This window comes from Grampus griseus (genome assembly GCF_964374135.1).
Source record: "Grampus griseus genome assembly, chromosome: 1".
Classification (NCBI taxonomy): Eukaryota; Metazoa; Chordata; class Mammalia; order Artiodactyla; family Delphinidae; genus Grampus; species Grampus griseus.
The window spans coordinates 141938211-141958646 of record NC_139017.1 but is presented as its reverse complement, the minus strand read 5'-3'; the positions used below and the strand labels follow the sequence as shown (position 1 = coordinate 141958646).

Here is a 20436-nt window from a genome sequence, read left to right as displayed (position 1 = left end):
TGCACAGTTTGAGCAGGAGAGGGATCTGATCAAAGTAAAGCTCCAAGTAGGTTCATCTGGCACTGGTGCATCACTTAGGTTGTTTGACGAACGAAACCAGAGGCTTGCAGGCTGCTGTGCTAGGTTTTTGTCAGCCTTAGACTTTGGTTTTCCTCAGCTCTATTAGGAGCTTTTTTGACTCATTTTAAAAGCAAAACAGGCTTATTTATAAATAATTCGGAAAATTCATTATCATGTAATGAAGGCAATGTCAGACATTCCCATCTCCATGCTATTAACGTTTTTATATTTTTCCTTCCTTTTCTCATTGCATTACATTTACAAATGATGTTGTGGCTTTTCTTTTCCTAATCATTGCATTAAACTATTACTCAAATTATAAAAATATGAATTTAAAGAAAGCATTCCCAGAGCACGGCTCTTGTGCAAACTGGAGGCGTGAGTGATTTCAGGATTAGGTCGGGAGGAGGGGACAAAAAAGCTGTTCCTGCCACTGTGGCCGAACCCAGGAGGGTTGGCGTTCAGTCAGGAGAGGAGGTGAGAGAGTAAAAGAGAAGCTTTATCGCGAGGCAACAGCCCGGTTCCGGAGGGAGCAGAGCTAGAGGAGGGGAAGGTGCGTGAGTGAAGGCTTTTCGGAAGGGGAAAAAACCCTCGCTTCTCCGGAAAGGAGAGCAGCTCCTTTATTTCAGCCTCTTGCTCTGATGTTGCTTAGCCATTTCTCCATTTTCGCGTTATTCTTCTAATAGCACTAACGGTGCCTCCGGGGGATCTTTCCACACTTGAGTTTTGCAGTTTCCAGTTTGCCCCTCCTGCTTCTTTCTCTTGCCAGGGGTCATCAAGGAGCCTTACCTCCCTCCCTCCGCGCGCCCGCAATCCACCTGCCTTGCTAAAGGCCTCCATTCCGCTGAGGCATCTTTTCTTTGCTCTTGGCATAAGCAATTATTTCTCCTATCACTGCTCTTAATGCTTCCCGGAGAGTTAGCAGATCATTTTCTGCTGGCAGATATCACCCCACCCAGAAATGATAGACTACCTCCCTCCGTCTCGTTAATAATAAAAAGGCATTTTCTCTCCTCCCCCATTATGGCTGTAGTCAGAGCCGGTGTGGGAATGCTTCCCTGCCAAGGTCAGCAGGGGCAACTGGATCACTGAATCCCCGAGGAGGGAAGAGAGGGGGTGGCAACACCAGTGGAAACGGGAGACCCGTCTACCCCAGTTGTACCAGGCACTTTCTCTCCTGTGACACATTCCGTTTGGCTGCTTTGCTTCCTAGCGCCCTGTTAACTTCCATTGAGTGATTAATTTCAGATACAGGTGTAGGAGTTTGAGAGATGGAAATACAGTTCCCTTACTCTGCCCAGTGAGGCTCTTATGTTCCCAGTATCTTAAAGGTCATCCACAGTGTCCTGTGTCTGGGTTACAAAAGAAAATTGGTCAGGCGCAGGTTACAAGGACACTTCAGTTTTCAGAAGTGTGTGGAATGAGGCTTGGGGGCTTTAGCTGTCTACAAGTGTAAAAGATCCCACAGTGTGATGTGAGCTGCTTAAAAAAACATTCAGCACACCCCAGGTGTCCTAGGAGAGCTGTGGACTCCAGATCCCAGGAAACAGTGGTCCTTTCTTGTCCACTCTGGTCAACCCATCCCTGGTATCTTGTCTCCATTTCTCAGCTCCACGTTTTGAAGAGACCAGGTGCTGTAAGGGTTGTCCAGAGGCAAATGAGGAAGATGGCCAAACAGTGCTGCACTCACATATTCACTCCACAATGGTTGCTTTTCCATTCTCTAGAGAAAAAAAAAGTGACTCTGAAGCTCAATCCTATATGTCAAGAATCTGGAAAGAGAATCTATGTGTCTATCATTTGCCTTGGGTGGTAGTGAGTCCCTGATTGTCAGACACATGCAAATGGAGTCATTAGGGGTGACTTAGAGGGATTCCTATACCAGACTGGAGTCTGACTAAATGATCTAAAGTTTCCTTCTAGCTCTGAGATGCTATAACTTTGTGTTGTTCCTGGGCCTCGAGCTGTTCTGTCTAGTAGCCACTAGCCATATATGGCGCCTTACATCTGAGTTTAAAATAATTAAAATTAAATGAAAAGTTCAGTTCCTCAGTCACACTAGGCATGTTTGAAGTACTCAGTAGCCACCTATAGCTGGTGGCTACCATGTTGGACAGCACAGATCTAGAATGTTTTCTCGATCCCAGAAAGTTCTGTTGGACAATGCTGGCCTAGAACATCAGCGGCCCTGGGGAATAAAGGATCACTTCTCCATGGTTACCATGAAGCCCCAGAGCAGATCAGCTGGTCTGTCAAAGGTCAGAGAGCCACATCCCTCTCCCCTTTCCCCTTGCTGTCCATTCAAAAGAGCTCTGAGTTCAGATGGAGAGTCCGGTCCAGCTCCGTTAGAAACTACTAGGATGACCTTGGACAACTTAGTTGATTTCTCTGGACTTACTTCCTCATCTACAGAATGGTTCCTTCCAACTTTAAGTCTAACTAATAAAATATTATAGCGCGATCTCTCCAGCTTGGTAACTTTCCAGGGAAAGTAGCAGTTTGTGCCAAGTACACGGCTTCTATTTCACTGTCCACGATAGCCTGGCATAGCAGAAAGATCCCAGAACTTAGTCATATCCAGCTTTGTCTTAGTTCAGCTGTGTGACCTTGGACAAGTACTTGAGCTCACTGAGCCAGAGTTTGTCGTCTGGAAAATGGAACTAAAAATATCTCACTTATAGGTAGTCCTGGCTTATAGTGGATTGCTTGAGTAAGGCTCCCCAGCATGAAGATGATAGTGAATAGGGTTACCCCTAAGATAAAAATTACATGGGGAGAAGGGAAGACTTTTTCCATCTGCATGTTTCAGAGATACATAAAGAACGAATCTAAGTCTTACTTTGTGTAGTGGAAAGTGTCATGGAGCTTCCAAGTGGCCACAGCAGTCTTACCAGTATAGCAAGATTCAGGGGTTGAAGTTTAGTGAAGAGACTCGGTATCTTACACCCTGAGTCTGAGACCAGCTCTTCCGCTAACCAGGCCATAAAACCTTTAGCACATCTCTCCCTTCTGGGGGTCACTAGACAGACAGCAAGGTCCTGATACCAATAATCCCCCTTCATAATTAGATGGACTTTTTAAAAGAAGTTTTAAGGCACACGAATTCTATCACCACACCGTTTTTTTAAAGAATTATTTATCCAGCCTACTCTGTGCCAGAAGTACTCTCATGATATTCTTGGATTCGCTTCAGATCTGTGGTTCCCTCTAGCTCCTTCTCCACGTCAGAGTCAGTGCCTGGGAAAGGAGCTCAAATGCATTACATACAGTATATTACACATTTTGTTTCAATTCAGAGAATGTTATTGCGCTCCTGCCCTATGTAAGGCTTTGAGCCTAGATGCCACAGGGGGTCTGCAGAGACCGCTAGAATGCTCAGACTATTTGGGCAGATGAGGTGTTAGCCCAGATGGCTGTGATGGGAGGCAGGGTGTGATAGCTGCTGCCACTGAAATGTGTATCATCTGTAGAGTCCAAGGAGAGAGCAGTCATTTGTGCCTGGGTTTCATGGAGGAGGTGGCACTCAGGCTGGGCCTGGAAGGATGGGCAGGAGTTCATTTTGCCACGAGGATGAGCAGATAGTAAGAACCAGAGACATTTTGTTTGAATTGAGGCAGAGGGTGCTTAGAGGGGTTAGCAGGAGATGAGAGGCTGGGCCAGATCCCAGAGGGCCTTGGATGCTCAGGTAAGGGATTTGAGCTTCTATCGCAAGGTGCTGGAGGAACACTGAAGGTTTTGAGCAGCAACAAGTAGCACAATCAGAGCTCATTAGAAACATTACCATCAGGTTGCCCATGATAAAAGAATATCATATCAATCATAGATCATAGATCAGGTGGTGGGTGGGGGAGGTACGAGGAGTGGGGCCACGTAAGCAGACACCTGTCCTGCCTGTGGGCAGGGCTGCAGCCACGGGCACAGGGGTGAGCTGATCCTCACAATGAACACTCTCGTTTCTAGGAGCCAGCTGGCTTCTTTCTTCTTTCCCAGCTCCTGGTGGTGGGATCAGAAGTCCCAGGGAGGGTGTGCTCCTAGAAGGCCCTGGAAGCACCAGAGTCTGTTCTCTGCTGCCATCCTCCTGGTCTCTCTGGAATGTCTGTCCCCAGGGATCTGTTTGCTCTAGGGAGTTTCTGCTCACTCAGAGAGTACGGTGTTACAGCAGACAGGGGAAAATCTGCAGCCTGATCTTCTGAAAGGAGTGTGTCTCCTCTGCTAGACTAATAGTCCTATGTGTCAGGGACTGTTGTATTCATCTTTGTACCCCCAGTGTCTGACATAAGGCCTAAGTACACAACAATTGTATCCAAGCCACTATTTATTGAGCACTTACTGCGTGCCGGGCATAGTGCCTAAGAATCGTATACGCATTAGCTTGTTTAACGCTCTAATAGCTCTATTAGAAAGCTTCTCAACTAGGTTATTCAAGTGATACAGCTCAGAAAGTGTAAGTGACTTACCTCAAGGCTTACCATTTATAGCTAGTAAGTGATTAGGATTTAAATCTACATCTCTTTAACCCCAAAACTCTTGCTCTTAACCCCTGTCTCCATTCCAGAATAGATGCTCCATTTCAGTTAAAGTAACATAAATGAGAAACTCCTTGGAGTGACCTGTCTCAAAATATAGTTGACTGATGCTCTGTCACCTATCAGTGAGACCCACAAGATAAGGGGGTAGAGGACAGGAAGGATGCTCCTAGTGTGTGGAGCCAGAATAGAAATAGGAGAAGGTTGGAAGCTACAGGGGAGACAGGTCTGAACTCAGCAGAAGGAAGAACTTTCCAATAATCAGTGGTGGCCAGTGATGGTGTAGGATGCCTTGTAAGGTACTGAGCTTCCTGTCTTTGGAAATGTGTAAGGTGGTTGGCCAGCTGTCTTACATCCTGACCTGAACTTTTTTTTTTTTTTTTTTTTTTTTGCGGTACGCGGGCCTCTCACTGTTGTGGCCTCTCCCGTTGCGGAGCACAGGCTCCAGATGCACAGGCTCAGTGGCCATGGCTCACGGGCCTAGCCACTCCACGGCATGTGGGACCTTCCCAGACCGGGGCACGAACCCGTGTCCCCTGCATCGGCAGGCGGACTCTCAACCACTGCACCACCAGGGAAGCCCTGCCCTGAACTTTTGAGGTCACTTCCAACATCAAGTTTCTGTGAAACAGATTTCAAGGATAATGCTTTCTGCTGAGTTCACCAGCGTCACCTGTCACCCTTATTTCCACTTACCATGAATTATGGTTGTGGAGATTAGCAGTTTTGTGAATAGAATGCCTAGCTCGTGAACACATCCAGTTAATGGTAGACATCCTTGTAATTCAAAAGGGCCCAACAAAGGACACCCCTGTTTTGTACATCCAAGTTTTAAACCAATTGAAAGATAAGACAAAAAGAGAAAAACTTATGGAATCCTAAGTTCTTTATTAATGATTAAGGCCCAGATGGATTCCGTGGATGCAATGGGCTTCCTAACATGGAACCCCACACTTTGACAGATTGACATACTGTGTCACAGGTGCTCTGGACCCCATAGGCCTCCCCACAGGAGAGCATAGGCAGCTCCCATAGCACTTAGAGCCTGGAGTAGAAAGTGGGCTTCCGGCTGGCACCTGGCTCCCAGAAGGGAGAAGGCAGGCAGAGTCTGAGGCACACCTGCTCATTTCCCTTGTTGAAGCCTATTCAGAGCCACTGCTCCACTTCCCCAGAGAAGAGGGGCTGCAGGGGTACAAAGAGGCCTGGAATGTTACTCCAGGGGTCATATCCTCCGCATGGGAGGAAACGCCGGGCGTGGGAAACGAGTCTCCCCCTGTCAGGAGCAGCCCTCTGTATTACACTCTCCACTTGTTTGATTACTTCCCTCACCAGACTGTGAAACCCTTAAAGCAAAAACGCTCCCAGCACAGGGCCTGGCACACAGTAAGTGTTCAAGAAGGGGAGGAATGAATGAACTCTCATCTTCTAATACCAGTGTTTTCTTAAAGAAGCCCCTTTCCTCTCATCTTACCCTCCTCATAGCACCCAAGATCACGTCTTTATCATGCTTTCCAACTGCTCTCTTTTTCTGTACCATGGCGGGACAGACAAGGACCAAGGTGTTGCCCGATGACTCAGGAAAGCTTTTCCCCAGGCCGTGCTGTTCCTCCCACCTTGCCAAGCCCTGGCTGTGAGCAGGTGAAGGAACCTGTGAGTGCTGTGTCACAAGGGGCAGCCCCAGCCCTGGTCCTGCTGCCCCATCAGTGATGAATGACAGTGCCTGCCTTACCGCAGAGAACAGCCTTGTAAAGTCATTTTGGAAAGTGGAAAGTACTTTGTGGATGTGGGGCAGTGGAATCTGTAGGAATGTGCTAAAGGAAATTCATGGCTGTGAAGTGAAAAAGGATGATCCAGACCCCGACCAGTCTGATGGAGGAGGACGGTGCTTTACAGGTGCTTACTGATAGTGTTCCAGATGTTTGCTTGTGTGGTAAAATTGGAAGGTGTGTCCCAATGGGGGCTAGTCCCAGACTGACCCACAAAAGCCTATCTGAGTCATCACAGAATAATATTTACCAAGTTGATACTAAATTCTAGGTATGTGCTAGACACATTAAGTGTGTCGTCTTAATTCGTTACAATAACCCATCAAAGGAGAATTGTTCCCCTTTTTACCAGTAAAGAAACAAACTTATCGAGATCAAATTACTTGCCCAAGGTCACAAAGCTAGTGAGTACTGGAGCCAGCCCATGTCTCATAAGCTCCGTGCTGTACTGTCAGCCTTGCAGACAGTAGAGGTTACTGTGAGCCTGCAGGGATGGGGAGGGATAAGGAGTTTGGAGTGACTGCAAATCTTCCATCAAGATCATTTGTACAGTCACCTGCCTTTGGGCCACCCTTACCCAAAGAGAGAGGGGTCATCTCCCCACTCCAGCTCCTGAGCTCCAGAGCAAGATTGGTGCGGGCGTAGAAATACCAGTCTTGTTTTCAGAGGTGCTGGATGAAAGAAGTGAGCAGGATCCTGATGGTCTGAGGCACAGGGTTCTTTAGGGCACTTCTAACAGCATTGGAAGCCTCGGGCTCTAGTGGGGTTAATAAGCCAGCAATGGCGGACTCTCTGGAGGGGCTAAGAGTCAGCGATGTTTTTAGAAATGTTTCAGCCTAACAAAGGGCGTGACACCTGTAGTCAGTCAGTTAGGGTTTAATAAATGTATGAAGAAACTTGAAAAGTTTCGACACTGGGGCAAGCATTTGCATGTTGAATGTGGGAAGATCCTTTTCCTGTTGTTTTTCGCCCACTCCCACTTCTGCAGGTTTCCTAGACAGGGAACGAAGAGAACAATAGACCTAAGTTTCCAAATAGAGGAGAAAAACTAAGCGGGATTTAGGCTTGGTGAATGGTTGAGGTACTGTTCACCCTAGGGATGTGTCACTGCTCAGTGGCTGGGGTCTGTCACAGTAATTCTCCCTCTCTGAGATTCTGCCTCTGTCAGAATCCTCTTTTGGGGAAATGGTTTTGACTTTCCAGTTCCAGCTCCTTTTCCCTAGCAGATCTGTCCCAGGCCTGCTCTCGCCTGTACCCCAGCTCTAGCTGCACAAAAATAAGGGGATCAAGGTCATTACTACGCATTGTGCATTTATTGGGTGCCAGGCAGGCACTGCGCTAAGCCCTTGACCTTCATCATCTCTTTTGTCCTCACAACAGAGGAGGGCTATCATCAGGCCATGGCTCCCTGACCCCACCACACACTGTGATACGACCTGCCTCACCACCAGTCTCACCTCAGCTCTGTCTCCTTCCTGGCCCTTTTAACCCTTAATTAAAAGGGAGACTAGCCTCCCCTTCTCTATGTTCCAGCCCCAAATATACAGCCCTGGAATGGCACACATCTTGTGGCATTATGATAACTGGTCCATATATGCACCATTCTTCCATTCAACTTATTTATTGAGTACCTGCTGTGTGTTGTCTGTTGCCCCTGTTGGACTTGGAAGTCCTTTAGTGCAAGAGACCATGCCTGTTCTTGCTTGTTGTGTATCCCCAGCATACAGCGCTATGCCTGGCTCACGGTAGATCCTCAGGAAATGCTTGCTAAGAGAGGCCTCTAAGTCTAGTTCTTGAACAAGATTTAGTCCTTCCAACCCCAGATACTGGAGAATGGGAAACATGTCTCTTAGCTCTTAGCTTCGTAGGAAAACACAGCTATGACTTAGTAGGAAAACAGAATGCTTAACTCGCAGCGATCCCCTTAAGTGGAGGAATCCAAGCTGCAATTAACCCAAAGAGCCATTAATGCCCAAGTCATTCATTATGATCCATGGGTGTTCATTCACTCTTTCAGTGGGTGTTAAGCACCCTGCGAGTATCGGGCTCTGTGTTGGGAGCGAGAACCACAGAGATGAATAAGACACACATACACAAGCCATGACCTCAAGGAAATCAGCAGACTAGATACATGGAAAATCAAGGTCAGATGGCTTAAGTGCCATGGGTGCGGTTCATCGAGAGCACTGCGAGGGGGATTTTTAGCAGGAGGTAAGATTAGGAAAAGCTGTCTAGAGAAGGTAGCATTTGATCTGGGCCTTAGAAAGAGTAGGATTAGGACCTGAGGAAGTAGGTGGAAAAATGTTCCCTGTGAACAAAAGCATAGAGGTGGGAAGGTTTGTTTTGGGGGAGCATGAAGATCATTCAGACAATTAATTTGTCAGTAATTGGTAGGGGTGAGACAAGGGTGACCCTCATTACCATAGACATGTCGCTGTGATGTTTTTATTTCCCTCTTCCTACCGTTCCCTCCTCATGCCTAAAAAATAGTTCTGCTAAGTTATAACCTGAAAGGACAGGGGGAGGAGAACCTTGTGTAGAGTGATGCCCTGTGCTGGCAGTCACATGGGATTCTTGGTCCTTCAGTCCCCACCCCCAGATACACACACAGGGACCCTCCATGAAATGGCCTCTGTGCGTGTCATCCGTGTGCTGGGAAAGAGCCTACAGAGGCCACCCATGAGTTTCTAGAAGAGGTAAATGCTCAGACTGGCTGCCTTGCTCCATTGGCAGGAGGAGGCCAGCAAGGCAGATTAGTCACTCACATCATTTTATCTGTTGAGTCAACATCTATTTTTAGGTGTGGAACCCAGAAAGGGACCTGGCATCTCTGCATGGAAAGGGAGAGAGTGCCATGGGTGAGGGGGTCTGCTCATCCTTCACGCCTCTGCGTGATCCGCTGCTAGACCCATTCTCAGATGCAAGGTCTCCTTCCCTGCTGGAGGTTTAGTTCCTAATGCCAAAAGTCCAGTTTAACATGTATAATTCCTTTTGCAAACATGCTTTTGTGTATGCAGAGCACACACACACACCTACTCACTCACTCACCCCTATAGTCTTAGCAGGTCCTGTGAATTGGTTACACAAATTAAATAAAACTAAAAAATGCTAATAAGGCATATAGGTCCCTCCCTGTCCAACATTGTCAGATGTGCTCTGAAATGACTGTTTTCATCATCTATTCTGAGCCATAACCGCCCCAGAAATAGCTTTAGCAGGAAAGTGCTTTTGTTAGACTAGCTGTAAATTATATTTCAAATGTCTGATGTTGTTTTCTTAAAAAATAAATAAATAAGTAAATGAAAGTCTAAAATTAATGACTGCTGGGGTTTGCTTTGCTTATGTGTACTGCTACAGATTTGGCTTCTTGCAGATGGAATTTCAGATCTGTTTACACTTCTGTGTTAGCTTTTTGGGGAAAAAAAAAAAGCAGTTGAGAGATCCGGGAGGACAGATTTACAAAGTCGAACTTATTATAACCATCGGTGAGGCTCACTTCTCTCTCCACTGCCCTCTCCCTCCCTCCTTTCCATCGTGCCCTCATTTTTTTTTATTGTGGTTTCATCTGCTCCGCCTCAAAGTTAGAAGGCAACTGGTTCTTGCAGATGTTATGACAAGGTCATATATCCAGTTTCGCAAGCAGATGTTCATTCAGCCCCATTTCACCAGCACTTTGTCATTCAGCGAGAGCAGACCTTGTGGGAACAGATTGGATCAACGCAAAGGATGGGACATAAAAAAATCTTGCAGAGAACCTGATCGCTTTTATGTGTTCAAGAAGGGGATGGGGGTGGGGTGGGGTTGGCAAGGAAAGAAATCTGCAGAGCAGAATTTCATGGGGTTTTTTTTGTTTTGTTTTTTCAAAGATTATTATGTGTTGGATACAGTAAATCATCTATACACCCACATCCAGGAGGTTCATCTTCAGAACTCCATGCGTGGGTAGTTCTGCATTTAACAGCTGCCATACAGTAGCTATTTCGTTCTGCACTTAGAGACCCTTATCTGTGCATTTGTTTTAAGTTATCACCAGCTCTCCTCTTGTTCCTCTATTGCTGTTCTCCTGGTTCTCATTACTATTACAAAAGTAGCTAAACATCTGAACTACAGAGTTATTTGAACTGACGCTGTGAGTTAGAATGATAGACGCGGGGCTGTCATCTCAGTTGTCGACTCAGTCTCTACTCAGAGGGTGTTGCCTGTAATGGATTTAGCGCCTCTTGCCTTTTCCTAGGTCTCATATGCCCGTCCAAGCTCTGCCTCAATCAGGGATGCTAACCTCTACGTTAGCGGCCTTCCCAAAACCATGACCCAGAAGGAACTGGAGCAGCTCTTCTCACAATATGGCCGTATCATCACCTCACGAATCCTGGTGGATCAAGTCACAGGTTAAGTATTTTTTTGCCGTTATTTTGTGTCTCAGTGTCACCAGCCAGTGCCTTGTGACCCATAAGAGCAGAGAGGTAGTGGTTACTTGGGGAAAAGGATGTGGGTCATGAGTAAACAGATTTTGACCTAAGAGAAAGACTTTTTGTCAATCAACTGCCGAAATTTAAAATGGGCCATCTTGGGAAGTAGGAGATCTCCATCGTGGGAATTGTTCCAGCAGCAGCTAAACTACTTGGCAGAGCTGTAAAGAGGATTCAGCCATCAAGCTGGGAGTGGGGTTGAATGACCTTCAAAGTCTCTTTCAACCCTCAACCAAATAACATTACTTTTGTATGTCAAAAGAGCCTATATGTATAGCTCTGTCTCCAATGATAGCATTGTAAAGTTAGAGGCAACCTCACACTGCCTCATTTCACACATGAGAAAACAGAGGTCCAAAGTGGGGCATGTGACTTCTGTCCAGTTAGTTAGCAGCAGTGCAGGGATAACCCAGGATCTGGTGCTGTGATACTTTGGCCATCATAAAGAAAAGCAACCGCGGCCACCACCTGTCAGTAAGAGAGGCACCCAGGTTGCATTTTTTTTTTTAATTGGAGTATAATTGATTTACAATGTTGTGTTAGTTTCAGGTGTACAGCAAAGTGAATCTGTTATACAAATACATATATCCACCCTTTTTTAGATTCTCTTCCCACATAGGCCATTACAGAGTATTGAGTAGAGTTCCCTGTGCTATACAGTAGGTCCTTATTAGTTATCTGTATAACATATAGTAGTGTGTATGTGTCAATCCCAATCTTCCAATTTATCCCTCCCCCCACTTACCCCCAGGCTGCATTGTTGATGACAGAAGGTTTTCACCTACTCTAATTTAAAACACCCCCTGGGAGCCATTTAGCATGTGTTTATCATTTGACTATGCAACAAACCCTCACTGAAGGCAGCTCTGCCCCAGACGCTGCGCAGAGGGACACCAGCGACCAGGGATGAAGGTGGCACAGTCCTGCCCATACAAGACTCCAGTGTGAGGAGTACCTGCTAGGGCTGTCCGTTGCCCAACGAGAGCTCAGGAGAAGGCATGCTGTGCCTGGTGGGCACTGTTGGGAAGGAAGTTTCCATCAAGGAGGTGATGTTTGAACAGAGTTTTGGAGGATGACTTGCAGTTATCTGGCAAGAAGGAGGGACAGAGCATGCTAGGTGGATAGGATGTATCCTGTAGAATAGGTGGATAGGACATACCCTAAGGCGTGGAGTTGAGGCAGAACATAACCTGTTCAAGGAGTATCTGGCAGTTCAGCATGGCTGACATGAGGTTCAACAGGGGGTTGGGGCCAGATCATCAGGGACATTAAATGCCTCGCCAAGCAGTCTGGAATTCATCCGTATGCAGCATGGAGCTATGGAAGGGATTTTTGTGGGGTTTTTTTTCATTTGTTTTTCTGTGTTTGGAATAGGGAGCAATGAGGAATGGGTACTATGCACAAGGTAAAAAATTGAAAAGGTACAGAAAAAGTATAAAAGATGTTTTTAACTGGTATAATATGGTCAGAGTTTGCTTTTCAAATAGATTATTTAGTTGCCAGGTGTGGTGGACACATTGGAGGACTAGAAACTGGACAGTGGGTGATCAGTTACAGCAACTAAAGGGAGACCTGAGGATTGAGCAGGGTGGTGGGGGGGAGCTGGAAGGGACAGATGAGAAAGATGCCTGTGTTCTGTGGGTAGGAGTCACAGTCCAGGGCCATGATGGCAGAAATGCAGGCAGGTGCATTTTGATGGGTGAAAAAGATTCAGGAAGGCAGGCTCAGCCCTGGCCCCACAGGTGGGCTGACTCCCCAAGGGAATCCATGGGACCCAGCGCATCTCTTCCTGGAGATGTTTACCAGTTTGGTTTGTTCACTCTTTACCAAGGCTCTTTCTCTTTCCCCAGGAGTGTCCAGAGGGGTGGGATTTATCCGGTTTGATAAGAGGATTGAGGCAGAAGAAGCAATCAAAGGGCTGAATGGCCAGAAGCCCAGTGGTGCTACGGAACCAATTACTGTGAAGTTTGCCAACAACCCCAGCCAGAAGTCCAGCCAGGCCCTGCTCTCCCAGCTCTACCAGTCCCCCAACCGGCGCTACCCTGGCCCACTTCACCACCAGGCTCAGAGGTTCAGGTAGGCGTGCCCACAGGGGAAAGAGCCCTGCTACACGAGTGCTGGACAAGAGCCAGGGAAGCCCATGGTCCTGAAGCATGGGGCGGGGTGAGAACCTCTGCCTCTAGGAATCACTGTGGGAAATTGCCCCCAAATCTCAGTTTCCACCGCTGTAAAATGTGATGATTGGACTTTTCTAAGCTTTTCTAAGCCCCCTTTCAAACTACCGCTGTGACCGTGATTAATCTTCAGATTCTTTGATTGAAACAAAATTTCTTCATTTAACCAAATAAGGAGGTTCAGTTTCAACGAGAGTTAATCACAGATAAGTGACCACATTCAGCAGTTTAGACTTAAAGCTAAGGCAGTGGCTTTTAATAAAGTCAAAGAAAAGAGTAGCCCAGAAGGCACATCCTTGCCAGAGGGAATGGTTTGGTCTCTGCCCTCCTCCTTCTTGTGCCGGTAACTCTGTTGGGTTGGTGGGGGTAGAGGGGATCCTCTCTTCTGTGTTACCTTTACTCTGACATTGTCAGCAGACTCCGGAAAGACAAGGAGGAAGACTTTGTCCAAGCCTTACTAGTGTTTCCTCTGGGTACCCAACCTCCAGGAAGCTCCAGGTGCAACGGGGCATTCCCCTTCTCCTGGGACATTTCTGAAAGGCAGATTTCTCTCCATGTAGGCAGTCCAACCTTGACCATGTAGGTAGTCCGACCTCTGTTATGCAAGAGATAAGAATATTCTTGGGCTTCCCTGGCGGTGCAGTGGTTGAGAGTCCACCTGCCGATGCAGGGGACACGGGTTCGTGCCCCGGTCCGGGAAGATCCCACATGCCGCGGAGCGGCTGGGCCCGTGAGCCATGGCCGCTGAACCTGCACGTCCGGAGCCTGTGCTCCGTGACAGGAGAGGCCACAACAGTGAGAGGCCCGTGTACCAAAAAAAAAAAAGAATATTCTTGACCTACCCATAATAATTCTAAATAGTTATTTTATTCCACCCAGGTCCCAACTTCCCTTTAACGAAAGGGTCTTTCTCTTTTTCGAACATCACATGGGAAGATAGTAGGCCCTCCCATCTAGCCACAAGGAGGAGAAAAATCAGCCTCTGGAGTGTACTTCCACATGCCCCCTGAACATGAAAGGGTTAATGATTTCACGAAGAGTCCAAGTCATCTAATTTTTATTTTGTGTGAGAGTACATGCAGTATTTGTGTAAAAAACCTTTCCAGCAGGCTTCTAATGGTGGAAACTATGGTTACTACTGCCCCATGACGTGAATAGCTTATCCCCAAGGAAGATACTGAAGGTGAAGGAGATTATAACAAAATGGCAGTTTGCTGGGAGGTGCTTTCAGGTTGTAAAGAGTAAGCTAATTTTTTAAAAATCTGAACCCTCAAACCTCCGCCCCCATCAAAAAAAAATGGGTGTGGTAAGAAGATTTAGTGAAAGTAGCCAGGCTAAGAGAAGAGATCCATTCCGATATGCAGGACGTGTGTGCTTATATTGTTAATCTGGAGCAGAGACCTTTATTCATAAATTTCATTACAGTAAAAGGTGAACAACTTAAGATGCCACCCCTCTTTGAAAATTTTCACAGCACAACGTAAAATAAAATCCTCACAAATGTTCTGAGAGGTGGGGGGGGGTGGGGGGTGGGATTAATTGAGACCTTGAAAGAAAGGAAGGTTCATTAGACACTTGCTTTAAACTCCGGCGTTGACCTGAACATGAATTACTTTAGTTGGAGGCAGGAAAAGGGGGAACTACCAGTGGATAGACTCCTAAGCACTGGGGAAAGTTTTTGAGCTTTTCTTCTTTGAAAATGGAGCATTCTTATTAATAGTTCCATTGAGCGATCTTGCCATCTGTGAGGCATTAACCCAGAGACCCTCCTTCTCTTTGCAGGCTGGACAATTTGCTTAATATGGCCTATGGCGTAAAGAGGTAATTAAAACTCCACAGATTGCCAGATGTCCGTGTTGGCACAGACTGGGGCTAGAATTTTTTTTTTAATTCACTAACTTTACTTTTTTTTTTAATTCTTCCTTTTTCTTCCACCAGCATGTCAAATTCTCTTTTACTTTCAGACCTCAGTTGGTTTTGTTTCTTTTAGGGCACACAAAGTGTGTTTGTGTGTTTCACTTTTTCTTTTATTTGCAGGTGGGCTTCTCCTATGGTTCAGGTGCCACAGCTACCAAGCCTTTAATAATCTGGTCCTCTGAGCGGCTCCCCTAAGAGGGAAGGCTGTGACTCTTTGCCAGATGATTTTGCAAACTTGCAAAGCAACTGTTTTACATTAGCAATGCCAGGATTCAGTTAAGAGGGCAGATTCCAGCAAATGAAAATTAGAACATTTTGCTAATCATCTTATGATTGTCAGTGGAAAAATTAGATTTCGGACTACCAGCCCTGGCCAAAGCATGAATAAGTGCATGGATGACCTTATGACTCCCGCCCCCAGCTCAAAGTGCATTTCAGGGCCCAGCCTGAGAATGAAGTGTATCTGTGTGCACCTCAACCAGGGGTTTCTTTCGTTACAGGTTTTAGCAGTTATTAGCAATCCTCCCTTGGTTATATATGTATGTATGTTTTAAACTTGCTGTTTCTTTTATTTAAAACCTTTTTGTGGTGTTAAGGTTTGGGGGACTTTCTGAATGTAGTCACAAGGGTGTTCCAGACCTAGTCTGAAAACTGAATCTCGGGAGGTTGGGTGCTTTATGTCACTGTGTCCATGAGATTCCCACATGTACTTTTGATAAGCCCCACTGAGCTGCTAGGGAGATAGCATCTTCATCATCCTGCTCTGTAGAGCCGCACACTTTAATTCCCCTTCCTGCGGTCAAGGGAAAGAGATGTGGTCTTGAATAGTCCAAGTCACACTCCCTGTATGAGGCAGGCCTTTCACCACTTGCGGTGCATGGTAGGTACCCTGCTCTGGAAACTGGCATGCAGTGGAGAAAGTAACTCGACTGCAGACTTCACTGTCAGGGTGCCAGCCTCTTGAATCTCAATCCCAGCCCCCATGAGGGTAACTGTGAATTATCGCCACATGTCTAGCATACTGCTTGCCTGTTCCCATGCATTTTACACTTTTCCCCAGCTCTGTCCCATACCTTTGCTCCTCTTGAACTTTTGTGAAGTTGCACCAAATATTGTGAAGAGAGTGATGCTTATACATAGGTGAGGTCAGGGAAGACACTGCAAGGCAGCGTGCACACTGCCATCTCCTCCAGTTCCCCACCCACAGCAAACTTCACAAGTTGATAAGAGCATTCTCTTTCCCTGTTAAACCCAGATTTGGATCCAGAGTCCTTCCTACCGAAGTGCTCCAGGTAACATTACCATCTAGAGTTGAGGGTCTCCTTGAAACCTCTTTGCTGGCCCTGACTTTGGCCTTACCATATTTAGCCGTTCTCCACCTATAAACCGAAAGAGGTCAGTTGACTCAGTTGGAGGAGAGAAGGTTGAGAAGACAATGTTCAGAAATAATGCAAATAACGATTAGACATGGGTTTGCCCTTCTAAGAATCTGTACCATGATGTTTTTGGTTTTGTCCTGTTATTTGTTTTTAAGTAAGAGGGAAGACTGACGTAGTGAACAATACCAAAAATAATATCTGTTGAGTCGTTATGTTTAGCATATCTTCAGCGGCCATTGGATTATCTAAATTTTAGTTAGATACACAACTATTCTTTCATAGGACTTTTGAATCTCTAATAATATATGCATATTTTTAAAACATTCCTAAATGACACTTTATCCATTCACTTCCCCAGTTTTTGCTTCCTCTCCTCCTATCCCCAACTTCAAAAAAAAAAAAAAAAACACTAACCAAATGAAAAGCAAGATACTAGTCAGTGTATAGAGTCAAAATACCTGTATGAGTTTGGTATAAAGTAAACTGTTAATAAATATTTCTTCTGCTGTAGGCACTGGTAACCTAATTGTTTCATCTGATGCATCCATCATGAATCACATACATATTTTATCAGACGTGAATAGAATCTAAAGGATTGTTTTTCTTTTCAAGATTACGTGAAAACTAAGAAGATTTTGAAGCCTAATACAAAAGTAGTTGTAATAGGACAAAAAACAGTTTTTTGCCTTTCTGATGTACAGTGATTCAAGATATATAAGTGCACACACCACTTGAAATCTCACTCCTGTGACACTTAGAAATGAATTCCAGATAATATAGCATCAAGGAGTGATACATCTTTATTATTATTGCTCAGGGTTGTTTTTGGAACTCTTTTGAATAAATGCTAAATGAAACATAAGCCACCCATTGGATTAATAACAATGGGTGTATCTCCGTGCCCCATAATATCTAGAGATCTCATGTCTCTCCATGCCTGATAATACTGAGAGATCTTTGACAACCGTTAAGTCAAGGGACTGCAAAGATGGTAGACTTGAGCACTTCTGGGCCATCTCCTAAACTGCCTTAAAAAATAAATGAAATGTCCCGAGCATCGACATCCACCAGTGTTATTCACCTGTTCAATCAATAAGCAGTTATTAAGTGTTTTCTACGTGTCATGTCTGTGAGATTCCCACATGGGCTCCACTGAATAAATAAGTAGAGCAAAAGGATGAATGAAGTGGGGCCCCTTCTCTGAAGAGCTCACGCTCTATTGTGGGGAGGGAGGGTGAGGGTCAGAGTGGGATACCCTATGAACATATGCTTGATAGTATGACAGAGACTTGCTCTGGGAGTTCTTCGTGGTTCTTAGTGGTTGACCTAGGCCTTTCTCTTGGCATATACGTGCCTTAGCCAGTCTAACTGTTCCCATTAGAAGAAATGCCACAGACATTAGTCTTTGTATTTTGGTTTTCAAACCCTGAAGACTCTCCTGCAAACACTCACTCAGGCCTCTGCCCCGTGTCTGTGTCTGTGCATCTGTGTGTTATCCACGGTCAGACTGATGTCTGGACCAGTCCCCCCTTCTGCTTGTCCCCCCAGGTTCTCCCCAATCACCATTGACGGGATGACAAGCCTTGTGGGAATGAACATCCCTGGTCACACAGGAACAGGCTGGTGCATCTTTGTCTACAATCTGTCCCCTGATTCCGACGAGAGTGTCCTCTGGCAGCTCTTCGGCCCCTTTGGTGCGGTGAACAACGTCAAAGTCATCCGTGACTTCAACACCAACAAGTGCAAGGGATTCGGCTTTGTCACCATGACCAACTATGATGAGGCAGCCATGGCCATTGCCAGCCTCAACGGGTACCGCCTGGGAGACCGAGTGTTGCAAGTTTCCTTTAAAACCAACAAAGCCCACAAGTCCTGAATTTCCCATCCTTACTTATTAAAATATATATATAAATATATACGAACAAAACACACGCGCGCACACACACATACACACGCACACACACAAAAGAGAGAGAAACAAACTTTTCAAGGCTTATATTCAACCATGGACTTTATAAGCCAGTGTTGCCTAAGTATTAAAACATTGGATTATCCTGAGGTGTACCAGGAAAGGATTTTATAATGCTTAGAAAAAAAGAAAAAAACACAAAAAAATACCTTTGATGCATTGAATGTTCTTTCATAGCTGTCGTTGTTGACTATAATATACATAGATAGCGACGTGCAGGGATTTTTACCCAGCCAGCTAATTTTACTACCTTCCTTGAAGGTGGGTCTTTTTAAGATGACCATTCGCTCATTTGAAGAAGAAAAACAAAAAACAAAAAAAAATAATAAAAATAAAACAATTTTTACAAAGTAATGGGATTCAAAGAAAGAAAATAAAGATTTTTCTTTTTTGTCAAAATGTTGATCCAATCAGATTGGTTAAAAAAAAAAACCCACACAAATTAAAGAGGAATAATAAAAATTGCAAAAATTAAAGAAACTTTTGCAAATTTTTTTATTTTTCCTTTTTTCTTTTATATCATGTGAACTAAAACAGTCTTCTGTTAGGGGATGGGGGCGAGGGGGATACCTGATGACATTAACAATTTAATAACATTAACGTTGCCAAAGAGGTGGTCTCTTTGCTGAAAATGGGTTTCAAGAAAAATCTATTTTTATAAAATATAAAGAATTTTTACAAGAGAATCTGGATTTGAGAAAAAAATATTTTGACTGGCTAATTTAGGGGAAATTGACAACTTTGTCGCGTTCATACTGCACTGGTAACTTTTTAGAGATCAAGATGTGTGTTTTAAACTGGATTCGTAGACTGTTTTTTGAAGGATGGGCTATAAACAGATGATCTTCATATCTTTTCATAGCATGTAATAATAATAAAAAAATTATTAATTACTAGGGGAAAGGAGTGTTCATTCTACCCAGGGTACCACAGTTCCCCACAGTCAAAACCCAAAAGCAAGGAGATGAGTTGAAAGACAGTTTTTCTTTAAGTCATCAGTATGGGATGTCAGCAGAACAAAAATTAAAAAGATTAATTTTTCCTTTTGATCTAAAACTTCCTTAGTTTGAGCAGTAGGTGCTACGAAATTATTTACATATCTTAGTATCATAGTTAAATGTAATGTGTTTAGGAGAGGAAAACAAAAACTACATTTGCTTTAAATTCATTAAGGAATTTTCAAATTCACTTTGTAGCCCATGCTGATAGAATTGGGCTGTGTTGGTACATTTGAAACACTGTTTATGTTGCTTGAAACACTTATTTATTTAATCGCAGATGTGATGATGCCTATGGCCGAGATCAAATATAGCTAGATTGGCTAGACTACTTATTTGTTTACTTAAACTATGGGAAGAAGCATATTATTGTGTCATTCTGTTGTGTGTGTATGTGTATATACAATATAAATATATATATATAAAGTTATTTTTTCTTTGGGTTAATTTATTATAAGTTGTAACACTTGGCTAGTTTTGTTTGTATATGTCTTAAAATGTTTTCTTATGATATTTAAGTGACAGTTAAAGAGGTATCAAGGTAACTTGTGTAGAACTATTGTTTGATATATTGTCATGTTTGTTGTGAATATTTTTTCTTACTGCACAGTAGAAAAATAAAAACAACTGGGTCTTTATTTTAACGTAATTCAGATTGGGGAAAACAAAACAGAGCTAAGGGAACAAAATGACTGAGGGAGCATTCTCCCACGTCCAGTGCACTGATCATTTTAGTATATTTGTGCTTTGTACGGTTATATATTTAAAACAAAAACAAAACAAAAAAATACAAGGGTTCATGCTCTTCCCTGGGTAATAGAAACAGTTACTCGCTATGCATAATCTAGTTGATAGTTAAATTTGCTATTGCTTTTCTTGTCTTGTTATATACAATCTTTTCAATACCAGTTTAGTCTTAATGGTAATAAAACGTTATGGTTATTTATAACTTGTGCTTATTTTGTGCGTTTTTTCTCATGCTGAACCCACTAAGTGCATGTAGACAGAACTGTTGTTTTCACACTGAAGAGGCAAACTTTGTAGTAGTAGCCGTAGTGGTAGAGAGGTAACGAAAACCACGGCTGCATCATAGACTCCTCCTTTAAATTTTTTTTCTGTTTTTTTTCCTCTTTTCGGTTTTGAGAAAAAAACACCAGATTTCAGTTCAGAGAACACTC

General features: G+C 44.4%; 1 protein-coding gene across 8 annotated transcripts in view; it reads left to right on the top strand.

The window, feature by feature from the left end:
• Window positions 1-18167, top strand: part of ELAVL4 (ELAV like RNA binding protein 4) — a gene marked incomplete at both ends in the record, with an annotated part of 85490 nt that extends 67323 nt beyond the window's left edge. For 4 of the 8 annotated variants that reach the window (XM_082666055.1, XM_082666053.1, XM_082666050.1 and 1 more), the window contains 4 exons: window positions 10587-10740; window positions 12672-12897; window positions 14778-14816; window positions 17840-18167. In XM_082666055.1, coding sequence (XP_082522181.1) covers window positions 10587-10740; window positions 12672-12897; window positions 14778-14816; window positions 17840-18167 — 747 coding nt within the window. Of the gene's footprint in view, window positions 1-10586; window positions 10741-12671; window positions 12898-14777; window positions 14817-17797 lie in introns of all 8 variants that reach the window. The other 4 variants (XM_082666054.1, XM_082666052.1, XM_082666056.1 and 1 more) reach the window with 3 other exon arrangements.
• Between the last annotated feature and the right edge of the window lie 2269 nt (window positions 18168-20436).